The following is a 12841-nucleotide window of genomic DNA, read 5'->3' as shown; positions in this document are numbered from 1 at the left end:
AGTATGGTGGGGCCGTCCATAAATGACGTCACGCAATTTTGGACGATTTTTGACACTCCCCCTTCGTCATACGGCGTCACAAAAAGTCAGACCCCACTCTGAAATATGACGTCACAAAGCTCTGCCCCCCCCCCCCAAATAAAGCATGCTTCAAATTGCTTTAAACTATTGTCATTGTAGTGCGTATTTTATGTGGCGCTGCACTCTGATGTTGTAGGAGACAACATTTATTAAAAAAAAGTATATTTGATTAAGTAGAACGTGTTGTCTATATTTATTTAAAGTTGCGCATTTTGATGTGACGTCACATTTCTCACCCTCCCCCCCATCGTCACACATCGTCACAAATGTCGGATCCCCCCTCCCCCCCCTAGGTGCGTGACGTCATTTATGGACGGCCCCTATGGTCAAATTATATTCCTTCGAGCACGAAAGGCGTGAGGGAGCTCTCATCCAGCAGTGGAATGACAAAGTGCTCGACACACCGCACGGGTGTTCGGCTTAATGAAGTCTAACGTGTTTAACAATGGCAATAACAATGGGAGGCGTGACGTTCAAGCGAATATTTCCTTCAGAAAATATAGGACCGTACACAACCTGATCCACACACGGCAAATGAAATAAGAGTGCGCACGCTTACGTTCGACACACCTCCGACCATTGAAATAAACAGGCCGGGACTAAATTCACTCAAACTCCTTCTGTACACACACTACCAAATGCACAATGAGTCCCTGCTCCAGCCTTAAAGCTCAGAGGCAGTGGTAAAAAAAAACAAATACACGTTCCTGCGACACTACAGCAGAGCCGTGCATAACAACGCCTCTAACACACCCACCCACCCGCTGTAGTAAGGACTAACAACACATAGGACAGCTCCAATACACCTCCGATTTGCACGGTTGGCTACGTACGGTGCGACATAAGTTCGACATACAATGCATGCGATGCAATCCATAATGGATTTAAACTCCTTCTTACCCCAGCCCTCGGCCGAAGGTGGATAGTTCCACATCCCTACCACAGAGCCTCGGTGGAAATTCCAACATTCCTACGACAAGAGTCTACCAAATCCCCCCCGCCCCCCACACACACACACACACGCCCCCGCGAGTAAGACGTTCTATGACAATCAACAATCGTTGTGCGGATCGTCGCCACTGGCGTGACGCGCGCGTTCGAGTTACGCGCATGGCGATGAGCTTTGTTGTTGAATGTCACAACACATCTCCCTAGGCGCCAGCGTCCCGCCTTCCAGCGGGGCAGTGCCGGGTTTAGCGGTCGCCCTCTCGGGGGAGGGTGTATTCCCGCAAAGAGTGAGCGAGTGGCGAACGAGAGAGAGGCAAGTCCAGGTGGCTTATATACCGGCATCGCCAACGCGCAAAGCACGACAGCGGAGTTCACGGCACAGGGGTGAAAGGTGCGCACGCGGTCGCACACACGTGCAATCTGCCGGGTCACGTACAGAGTGTGCGCGCGTGTCTGTGTCTTTATATGTGTATTCTTTCCTTTATAGTTTATTTTTTTTGGTTTGTTTCTTGATTGTTTTGTTGTTGTTGTTTCAAATTGTATTTTCAAGCGAGAAGGTGGGATGGATCAAGACGTTTTTCCTCCCAAGATCAGCTCGCTGCTGATGACGGCGGAGCCACACTACATCCCCGGGTGAGTGACACAGGAGGAGAGGCTAAAGCTTCGCGACGTGTATAGATCACATTCATCACGCACGTACCCTCTTCTACGGATTATAAGACGCACTTTTCCCTTCATTATAAGACGTCTTGTAATCCGTAAATTACGATCAAAGCATAGCTCCGTGCTGCTGATGAGAACTCATAAGATCGAACACCGCCCGACGGTTTGCCTGCTGAAACGAAGGCTGCTGGGTAACTTTGCTCCCTCCGGCTCTCGGGAGGACGGAGTCACGGGAATCAGAATTATTCACGGCACTTCGACCTGCGAGCTGAGAGACCATACTTCACCAGACTGGTCAGTACGGGCTGGTGAAGCGAGGGGCAGGAGGGCATGACGGACTCGGATATCACAAACCACAATGTACCCACGCAATGCGCACTATTGTGACATAGCATTGGAGAGCTACGTCACACTGCCAATGCGAGCCTCTAAAACTCGTATGACGCCAAAGCATAGAGCAAGTAACTCCACTACTTAGAGACATATTGGTCTATTCCGTGCTTATGTATGTTTGTGTGTGTGTTGGGGAGCGGTTTGCGTAGCGGTGTTAACGCACAGTGCTACGGATCAAGCCACCCCCGAGTTGGATTCTCGGCCATGGCTAACAGCGGTGGGGAGTGATGCCCGAACCGATCCTGGGCCCTCACCCTCGGTCGACTTAGCCTCCAGAGAGTTAACCTGGCGGCACGGTGTGTAACAAACCACCGCTGGGGAAACAAAGAGAGCAGAAACCGTGGCGCCCTTAATAGGTGCTCGCTAACAACTCTTACCCCAACAGTGTGTTAAGGGGTCGGGGGTCTCTTTGTGTGTGTGTGAACTTGCTCAAGCAAAGACCCCCGCAAAGAGCTGGGCGTGTAAGGACTGCCATTGTGTACGTGTCTCTATAGCGACTGAAGTTAAGAAGGGGGGTAGTGACGACTTCCACTGAGTGCTATTGGCAACACGGTTACGGGCACACACACACACAGCGACCGGGGAATAGTGTACACGTTCACCGGTCAATATACGCCTTACGAATAATAATTCAAATGTATAATGCGCATTCCATCCTTGTGTTGCTGTTGTATAGGTTTTTTTTTTCAGGAAATTATACGATATGCATTGTAACGATATTGCAATGTTTTTTACTTAGTTGCTATTGTGTATTGATGTACAGTACTTCCAGTACGAATTTTTTAAAGAAAATACTTAAAAGTTTGCCAGCCGCGGTTCGCTCAAGTTGAGACCGAACATGGGATCTCTCTAATCATTGCAAACTTGACAACATTGTAACCCTTGCAACGCACATGCCATCGGCTATGCAAGACGTAATTACATTTCAAAGAAATCCTCCCCGAAGTCCCAACAGTGTTGGGTGTTTTCTTCTTCTTTAGGGGGTCTCCTGCAATGGGTATGTTTGGCCAAACCCACGAATTGTATTTCCTTGAGGCAAGAAACGAGAGGAGATGGATAAACACCAACAGGCCTACCGTAAGGGTGAACACTTAAACGCTCCGCATAGAACGATTCAAGAATGAATAACACAAGTGGCTCCTGTCTCATAGCCACCTCCGCAGGCCAACCCTCCATCTTCATATATATTAAAGGCAAAGTTGTGATTATGTGTGTCTGTTCAAAATGTTTAGCGTACTTCCCGACATGCAACAAACTGCAAATTTGCCATGTGGGTACTTTCCAGACTGTACACCATGCAAGCATTATAAGAATACACTTTGTTTTGGGGGGGGGGGGAGCTCAATAATGCACAGCTTTTTTTTGCACAAGTGAGCTGTGACGTCAAATCTGTCACGTGACCCGCGCATGTGGAAGCGTAACGCATTGTAGTGTAGTGGTTAGCACGCTGTGTATGTGTGTGTCTGTGTGGAAGCGTAACGCATTGTAGTGTAGTGGTTAGCGCGCCGCGCTACGAACCCGGCGACCCGAGTTCGATTCGGTGACGATTATTTGAACCGGTCCTGGGCCTTCCCTAGGTCGACTTAGCCTCAAACGAGTAACTTTTGTGGTGTGTGAACATCGCCACTGGGGAGACAAAGGCGGCCGGGCGTCGTGATTCCAAGTCCCGGGCGAAGCCGGGTAGTAAAGCTAGTACAGAATAAACGCGGTATTCCCGGGCAGTCCGAGTCAAGGACTAACCGAGCTTAAACCCCGCTTGTTGCATTCCGAGATCCGACGACATCGCGACAATTTCAGGGAAGTGGGATTCGGTCGTACGGATCCGTAAGGGTTATTTGTCTCGTTGTTAAGTAACAGAAAACGCAACAATTCATTCGGCAGTAGATTGAGCATGGCTGATGACATTCAGCGGTGAATTGATCGTGGCTTGAGACTGATCAAGACCGATGATAGATGAGAGAAGTGTTCCAGATAAAGTCCAGAATAGAGAACACGTGCAGACTTCATTTGGACTATAATAGAGTGTTTTTGGGTTATATCGCGTAAATCTATAAAATGTGTCGTTAAAACCCACCACCACCCGACACGGCCAACTAGTAAGGGTTGTCACGTAAACAGAACATTCCAATTCGTCACTAGTACAGCACACCGGTGTGTTGGAGAGCCAAGCCACAATCTTTACAATCTGAGTACGACGTTTCGCAGTAATTACAACTGATGAAGCTGTAAATGTTGTGGCTTGGCTCTCCAAACACACCGGTGTGCTGTACTCGTGACGAATCGGCCACGTTCTGTTTCCGTGACAACCCTTACTAGTTGGCTGTGTCGGGTGGTGGCGGGTTTTAACGACACATTTATATATTTACGCGATCTAACCCAAAAAAACCTTTATTAAGGATGATATTGGTCGCGAAAGCCTACGTGTTAAACATTCATTTTGGACTGTTTACAAAATAATGGGGCTTCATCCATTTGTGGATTGATCATGGCTGATGGCATTCAAGAGTGGGTCGATCACGGCTTGAATTGGTCACGGATGATAATAGACTTTTGTGACAAGTCTGGGAAGACAGTAATGTCTTTACTTTCCTCTCACCCCTGACTCCTCTCGTGTGTAGCAACTTGGCGCCTCGCCTTGGTTACGAGCCGGCTCAGGTCACGGTGATTCCACTCGCCTCTTTGCCGATTCCGCCAACAGGTACCGCGGCTACTGCCCCCAGTACAAGTACAACGTGGGCAGCACCTACGGGCAACAGACGGGCCAGCTGCTGCGTGACCCTGCCGTGGCTCACTCGGACAAACTGGTGCTGCAGAGTGGGCAGCCTATCCAGCCGCGACCCCCACCGGGACCTCCTGGTCACCAGCGCATGTCGCAGAGACGGCCGGTGTCCGACGTTCAGAAACTGACAGCCAGCATGGTGCCTGGATACACGGGTGCGTCGTCGTCGTCGTCATCATCACCATCATCTTGTTTTGCATTTCGCTCTGTCCATCTGACTGCCCGGAGCACGGGTGGCTTAACGTACGGTTGCGAAAGAAGTTCTGCGTACGTGCACATACATCTATCGACTCGTCAAGAAGAAAAAAGATCCAATGTCAATTAAATGGTAGTATAAAGTTGTGTTAATATTGGTGGCTTATCCCATAATAAACATGACACGTTGATCAAAGGGTTGAAAACAGTGTTGCAGTGCCGGATTAAGCTAGTGCGGGGCCTGTAGCGTATGTTATAAAGGGGTCCTATATAAATTTTAAAACACGTTATATTAAAACACAATTTTACTTGCATAGTAAATTGTAGTTTTTCATTTGCTATACAGCCAGATAATACGACAAATCGCTAACCTCAAACACCCAGTCGTTTATAAAAGTTGAAGGCGGTATAGTACTATAGTAATAGAGCAAGTGCAGAATCACTGAACCAGAATTGATAGCTTGAAAGCATTTAGCGCGGGGCCCTTGAAAGTGCGGGGCCGTAGCTACTACTACATATGTAGCTACTACATGTGTAGCTACTACTACATGTATATATGTAGCTACTTTTGCTACTGGGCTAATCCGGCACTGCAGTATTCATGGCTAAGCCTCCGCAGTCAATGTGATGACGTCTCACGCCATTAGCCGTCATCTCGTTCGTTCTGCCGCTGAAAGGGAAGCGGATTATTGCGAGTCAAATACTTTCAACGTGTTGGAAAGTGTTCAGCAATAATTCTATCTGTGCTGCTATTTCCCCTTGGCTACAGCGGCCTCGTGCCGTGTTGTCGCGCTGTAGCCAAGGGGACTGGATCAGGGACACGTGGCACGTTAGTGTAACAAAGGTTTACGGATTCAAATCCACCCCCCGATCCTCAGATCAGATAGCACAGCGCTTCGTATTGTCAAACAACTCCAACACCTACTGAAGGTGGGAATGGGTTTCATCGTTCAATGGATGGACGAAGGTCTATTACATTTTTATAATAATTATGAGCTATTATAAGAATATTTTTTTTTACCTGTACTAGAGGAATCCAATGAGCTATAGAGTTGTTGTTTTTTCACAGATGCCCAGTAGGGGCGGGTCAGAAAGTTACACCAACAAATAACACAACAATACGGTAGGAGTGCAAAGTACTGGATAGGAAAAGTGAGCAAATTACTAAAAATAAATATTAAACCATTTTTTCTTGTACCAGATAAAGCCCACTGAGCTATTAGCTTATTTTTCAGAAGCGACCTGGACACAAACGATAGCTCAACAAAGTGGCTAATCACGTGGGAATGTATTACACCCAAATAATCTACATACATTCATCTAAACGCGTGCTTGCAATTTGGCCTCGTTTCAGCTCCGTATAATAAATGTATCATTAGAATTCAACCACGTTTAACAATGCTGACATTTCAACACTAATCGACCACTAATGAGAGAGCTGGCAATGTCATTGCGCCTTATTTAAGCGCTTATCAGCTCAAAGCAACGCGCGCGCCTGTCTGGATTGATGGGAGAGCAGCTCCCGATCTCTCCCTTGGCGCGGTGCTTGAGCCAGGCGGGTTCGCCAGTCATATCCACAGGACCCAAAACGGGACAAATTAAACACTCAATGAATTCAACCTCATTTACGTCATTCGATGAGAGCACGTGGAACCAAACTGTCCCTTTAGCAAGATTAACCAGAGGCGTTGTGTTTGTGATTGATTTATTAGATTGTCCGGAATAATTCTGTACATCCGGATGCTTAATTGCGAATGCGTGCTTTGCTTTTTAAAACTTTCACTCACAGCAGTTGCCCTCTACAGCCCTATGTAGGCTATGCGGGGGTTCTTGTATATATGTTATTTATAAACGTAGCACGTCGTGAGTGCACAATATCAATTCCAGAAGGTTTAGAGAGATGACATTTTGGACAAATGTAGATGAGTCTATTGTGATCACGGAGTGAAATTCGTAAACCACATTTATTGCAAAAAATGGGGGGTGGGGGAGGTACAAAGATTTTTAACGTTTTCGTTTTTGAACATAAACACCTGGGTCGTGCTGCGTTTGGAGCGTGCTGAATATTTACATCTTCAATATGCCTGGTATGTTTGGGACTGCATTTGGAATTTCTCGAAGACACCGGTGTAACACTCAAACCCCATCAGAACATCAACAGGACGATACGCACATCTCGTTAAAAGATTGAAATTGAAAGACAATGGCACAGTAGTGCGATTGTTGCCGTGCAACTCAAACTATGAACCTTATAGTAAGCCACTATTGTTCTGCGCTCCTTCTGTGGAGGGATTGCAAAACTCGACGAACTCTCTCCTGAAGTCCTCTCGTGGCGAGCAGACCTCGACACTGGCATTCATCTCCTTAACATATTGCCATTCACAAGAACAGAATAGACGACAGTGGTTCAATTATACTGCGTACGTGTGTTCTTTTTCAGGGTTCATCCCACGAGCCGAGTGCTTCTTCTCGCACACGTACGCGGACACGTGTCGCGATGCGCTCCGTCTCTTCGAGAAGGAGCAGCGAGTGGCGACCAAGCGGCACCTGCAGACAACTTCCCTCGACGGGGAGACCGGGTTGCGGACTCAAACCTATGCTTCAGCAGACGGCGGGGGTGGGATCGATGGTCGGTTCCACTCCAGGGCCAGTGTCGCTGAACGCAGAGGAGGCGATTCGCCAAGCGACCGCGTCACTTTCAAGGTGCTATTGGGTGTTGTCATCGATTGTCTGGCTCGGTCGGTTCGTCTTAACGAGCCTGTCGTTGTGCCGATGAGACGCAGAAGGTCGAAAAGGGTGCAGAACTTTCTTGCTTAAACAAATGCTGCTTGATTATGGCATTGGTCTGGAAAGCCGATAGGCTGATGGACTAAAACTTGCTTATTTATGTGCGGAGACAGAACGGAGTTCTGCTTCGGGCCCTATATATGCTGCCAATGTTGAGAACGCATAAGCCACTGGGTCAACAAAACTATCCGATGGGATGTCGTGCTCTTAAGTCTTAAATTAAATGCAAGCGGACCATATTGTTTAACAATCGTCAGCCCTAAATCCATCTCAATATTGAATCCGTGTGCGGTATAATTTAAGCGCCTTATCTGCCTATCGCATTGAAATGGTTACATTCTGTAAATACGGTACCTGGATATTTGCATACAAACGTCTGATAAAAAACTTATGCTTAAATCGGGGTTTCTTGACAAATAGCTGCTTGTATGAAGTTTTTTTTATTATTATAGGATTTGGTCCCATATTGCGTTTTTTATGTTGTGCTGTCCTATACTGACACAGCCGTCCTTTGAAAAAGGGGCTATTTATCTCAGCGGGCTGTCACTTTGTTTTTTAAGGTCACTTACTATTAATGGGTGGAGTGGTGGGGCAGTGGTTATCACACTCTACCATGAAACTGGTCGAGTTCAATTAATAACCACAGCTAACATCAGTCACGAGTGATATTTAAACAGTTCCAAGTGTGTCCTGCTTCGCCCCCCTCCCCCTACTTCCTTCACCAACCCACTAACCAATATGGTGAAGTATAGTTAAACAATCCCCATGACCGACACAGCATGGGGAAGCAACCATTCGCCCAGCAGTGAATACAAAATGTGTTAATTAAATTGAGTATAATGGAGTGTTAGATTTATATAAAAATAACAATGAATCGCAATGAATCACCCTTTTCCTGATGACGAACGCTTGTGTTGCGATCGAAACGTCGTAGTTTTTTGTTATTTTCTTTGAACCTATCTACGTGACTTTACCGAAAGACCAAAAGAATAATCACAAGGTCAGTTTTTTATTCAGCAATATTCAGTTTACATAGGTGTGCATAGAGCTGTAGAAATCCCTCTTTGTTTGGTGTCAATCATTCTGGTACAGCAAATTAATGGATATGCGTGGCATGGGAAGGTGAAGAGATTGTGTTTGCCCTACCAGATGAAACACATCACAATGCAGACGACACACCCAGCAAGTCGTGAAGAAGCTCCAGGTGATATTTACACGTTAACACACGTGACTGACATGACCGGCTGTGTGGCCCGGGTTGTGACTGTGTCAGATACCGAGCCGTCCGCTGACGTGCCTGGCCAAGGAGGTGCCCCTGTACCGCTCGTCTCCTGCCCTCCGAGTCCTCAACTCCCCGTACAACATGGACAGTGACGACCCCTACAAGTGGTTCATGTCTGGTGCGTGTCAAAGCGTCACGCAAGCACCGCCATCATCAATGACACTGTAATATAATGATCGTGAACATTATCATCATCATCATCATTCGTGGACAATCTGCATCGTCAAATATCTGTACGATCCATCATCGGCAGCACGTTTGCCGCTTGTTGCAGAGGTTGGCGGATTCAAAGCCAGCAGGCCGCCCTTGTTATTACTGTCGGAGAATTAATCATTAATGTGCATCGTCTGTTCACAGTGGACACTAAAGGAATTAGCAGACCATCGTGTGCTGGTTCCAAGGTCCAAATTTGCCAAATTCGAAAAATGACCTGCAAATTTGTAAATTTACACATAGCAAATCATTGCCCCCTACTGGCAAACTAATACCTACCGCAAGCTGATGCTAAGTCACCTTGTGCTGCACAGGGACAGCTGCCAATGGGGGGTGCCCTGAGAATTGTTTGACGTGAGATGCAAGGCGTTTTGAGTTTGAGGCATTCAAGTGCTATATAAATATAACGATTCTTCTTCTTATTATTATAATCACCGCTTCGACAATGGCAGCTCCAGCATTGCGAGACGCGCACACCAGCCGCAGCGGCTCGTAAATGCCACGCTGCTGCCACGCTGTCCGCAGGATACACGGGCTACGTACCACGCGAGCGCTTCCTGATCGGGGCCGGGTACCCGGTCACGACGAACCGCGCGCTCCGAGAGTTCAGCTCCAAGCTGGACAGGACCAGCGCGTGGAGGGGCGGCACAATGGCGCCGCTGTCCCCCTGGAAGCCCGACCTCCTGGACGGGATGCGCCCGCACAGCCACCACGAAGGCAAGGCAGTGGCGACCTTGACGGCGCTGCCTGGGCACCTCCCCGACATCGTGCAGCACAAGGGAGCGCAGCCACCCAGCAGGAATGTCATCTATGCCCCGGACATGGGCCTCATCCCCAACTACACGGGCTACGTCCCAGGTGCACGACCATTTGCTCGCACTGCTCCACTCGAGTCGCTTGCTTGACGGCGGTCGGTCGCCTGCTTATCGCACTTCTGTCGTTACTGTTTTGGCTCATCCACGCTCCGGTCAACCGCAGTAGTGCAGGTCAGAACACACATCTCCATGCTTCTTTCCTCGCACTGCTCCACTTTGGAATTCCCTCCCACATTGTCGATTGTTCATTCTTCACCATAGAAGTTGAAGGCGAGGGGGGAGGTCCAGGACAGGTTCAGCTATCATTGATGTTCGCCTCCACCGGCAATCAAACTCAGGGGCCCGAGTACCTGAATGGATTGCGCATTTAGCGGCAGCAGTAGCATGTATCCTGTGTATATGAGTGGTGCAATTATTGGCATAGTGGTGCTAATCATTGCACCACTCATACTTTTTTTTTAAAGCCAATGTGATTTCCTACTCATATGAGCAGCGGTGTAAAATGCACATTCTTATGGTGGGGGGTGAGTCCATCTATAAGGCAACCACTGTTGACTTCCCCACAAAGTGGTACTCACTTTATCGACCCTGGAGGGATGATGGGCTGAGGCAACCCTCAAATAGGAATTGAACCCACAACCTTCCCATCGCGAGCTGCTCACTCTTCCACTGAGCCACAGGTCGATTGCACCACTTCTGCACCTGTCATAAGTAATGTTTAGTATTGTTGCATTATGCTTTGAATTAACATGGGGATGTTGATCTGGATTATAAAAAAAAAAATATTCTTGAACCCAAAGAACAGGAATCACAGAGGGGATACATTCCGCGTGTGCACAACAGGCTCGGTCCAGCCACAAACCACCCTTGAGTAATTCTCCCCCTAAATGGAGGCCCGATTAAAGGTACCCAGGATTCAGGTGATCTGAATTACTAACACGCTGTCTGTGATCTGTCCGTAGGATACAAGTTCCAGTATGGACACACGTACGGCCAACTGACTGAGGACGCACTTGGGATGAGCACCATGCAGAAGGAGATCCTTGCCAACTGAAGCAAAGCAAGGGCACCGCAGGCCGAGACAGCCGCCGTTTTAACCACTAGTATTGTGCGCATGTGTGTGGCTTAAAATGCAATCAAAATGTTTCAGGGTTAGATTATAATAGCATTTGATATTGCATTTGCTGCTGATGTTAGTCAGGGTTGTTGTTTTTTTAATCTACGCTCACGCTGAAGAGATTTTGTTCTGATCTAAGACTAAGCCTGTACTTGTGACAGATTTAGGTTCCGGATGCAAAGGTTTGATCCACACACACGCAAACCTCAACTCATGCACGACCAAATGCAATTGTTAACAATGCAGAGTTTCCTAAATTTGCTAGGTCACATTTTAATTACAAATTCAAACATGCACTTGGAAGAAAAACAGCAATACAAAACAACCGTCTTAATATCAAGACAAAGTGGCGTTTGCTTTTTTTTTTGCAAAACATTTAACATGCTTCCTTTTACGGAAGTCCTGCAAATAAAGCTTAAATGTTGGGCTCGTCGTGTCAAGAATCTACTGTAGACACAGCCACCAATAAGATGTGAGCACACAGGAGATTACGCAGTGGTGGACAGATGGTGAGGTGAAGCGCGTGCACACACACACACACACGAGCCAACCAACGACTGCACGACATATATCCATTCTCTTCAGTCGAGCTCAATGCTGGAAATTAGCCTCAACGATCCACCCGGGTCACACAATGGTGGTGCCGCCCTTACAAACGGCACTGTTTTACATAGGAAGCACCAGGCACTTGTCAGCTAGGAGTTTAACGGTTCATCTCTGCACACAATTTGATGATTTGTTGTGATTAGATGAATAATAAAAAAATTTTACTCTGTGGTCAATGTAGCAGCCACTGGTGGCTGCAGGGGCTCATGTGAACTAATTGAAACCTAATAAAACATTTTCAGCCCTTTCTCAATTCACTGATGAAGGCTTCCCTGCTCCGTCACGATCATAGGAGGCTGTTTGACCATACTTCTCTACGCTGACCAGTACACATTGGTGAAGGTGTCGGGAGCCCAGGATTGGTTCAGATATCACACAACCCTGGTGTTAGCCGTAGCCAAGAATGAACCCGAGTTGCCAGGTTCAGCGCGCGTTACTACAAATCAAAAACTTGGATTCTTACACGCGTGAATCGCATGTATCGCGAGCTTAATAAATATTCACCGATGTGTCGACTATCAGCCTTGCTTACTGCAGAACACAAAATGATAATTAAAACTCAGCCAAAGTTATTTACAGTCGTGCCAAAGAAGAATGAAAATGTCCAAGTCTAAATACATGTTTAAAATCACATTTTACAGCACCACGGTTCGTTTGTTGAAAATATCAACCACAGGCATTGTCATGCTTGCATTTAGGCTGCTTGTTCGCTGCAAGCTGTAAACCAGTCAGTATAAACACAAAGCCACGAGCAGTGTGGTAGTCATGGGAGTGAGGGACCTTAAAAGGCGACCAGATGAACGACCTGAAACAAATCAAACAGAAGATTGAGCATTTAACACAACAAGCAACGCGGATGACGGCTACTTTTGGCTGAAATTTAGCAGGAATTATTGCAAATGTGAATAATTTGTGAATGCACCCATTAATAACTCGAACTTGTTTTAAGGCTCCTTCAATAA

General features: G+C 47.1%; 3 protein-coding genes across 3 annotated transcripts in view; 2 read left to right on the top strand and 1 right to left on the bottom strand.

The window, feature by feature from the left end:
- LOC142924428 (uncharacterized) overlaps positions 1-12841 on the top strand; it is a 357538-nt gene that overhangs the window by 215939 nt on the left and 128758 nt on the right. The gene's annotated exons all lie outside the window — the stretch shown is intronic.
- CIMIP2B (ciliary microtubule inner protein 2B) lies at positions 1106-12140 on the top strand. Its single transcript, XM_032953409.2, has 7 exons — positions 1106-1420; positions 1580-1662; positions 4784-5019; positions 7500-7762; positions 9120-9246; positions 9867-10199; positions 11119-12140. Exons 2-7 carry the CDS (start codon positions 1592-1594, stop codon positions 11208-11210), a joined length of 1122 nt encoding a protein of 373 aa, XP_032809300.2. The 5' UTR covers positions 1106-1420; positions 1580-1591; the 3' UTR covers positions 11211-12140.
- STRC (stereocilin) overlaps positions 12039-12841 on the bottom strand; it is a 29086-nt gene continuing 28283 nt past the window's right edge. Inside the window, exon 27 of the mRNA XM_032953408.2 lies at positions 12039-12684. Within this exon, the coding sequence (XP_032809299.2) occupies positions 12608-12684 (77 nt within the window). The 3' untranslated portion in view covers positions 12039-12607. The remainder of the gene's footprint in view (positions 12685-12841) is intronic.

Source organism: Petromyzon marinus, chromosome 13 (genome assembly GCF_048934315.1).
Source record: "Petromyzon marinus isolate PM22_M1 ecotype Great Lakes invasive population chromosome 13, UKy_Petmar_22M1.pri1.0, whole genome shotgun sequence".
In the NCBI taxonomy this organism is placed as follows: Eukaryota; Metazoa; Chordata; class Hyperoartia; order Petromyzontiformes; family Petromyzontidae; genus Petromyzon; species Petromyzon marinus.
The sequence above is the reverse complement of the archived record's forward strand: the minus strand, read 5'-3'. Positions and strand labels throughout refer to the sequence as shown.

What these genes read in the sequence shown, in the direction of transcription:
- CIMIP2B (XM_032953409.2), top strand. Translation starts at nt 1,592, where the DNA reads ATGGATCAAGACGTTTTTCCTCCCAAGATCAGCTCGCTGCTGATGACG. An exon ending in GAGCCACACTACATCCCCGG is followed by an intron (nt 1,663 to 4,783) that starts GTGAGTGACACA and finishes TTCCGCCAACAG; the next exon opens with GTACCGCGGCTACTGCCCCC. An exon ending in GCGACCGCGTCACTTTCAAG is followed by an intron (nt 7,763 to 9,119) that starts GTGCTATTGGGT and finishes TGACTGTGTCAG; the next exon opens with ATACCGAGCCGTCCGCTGAC.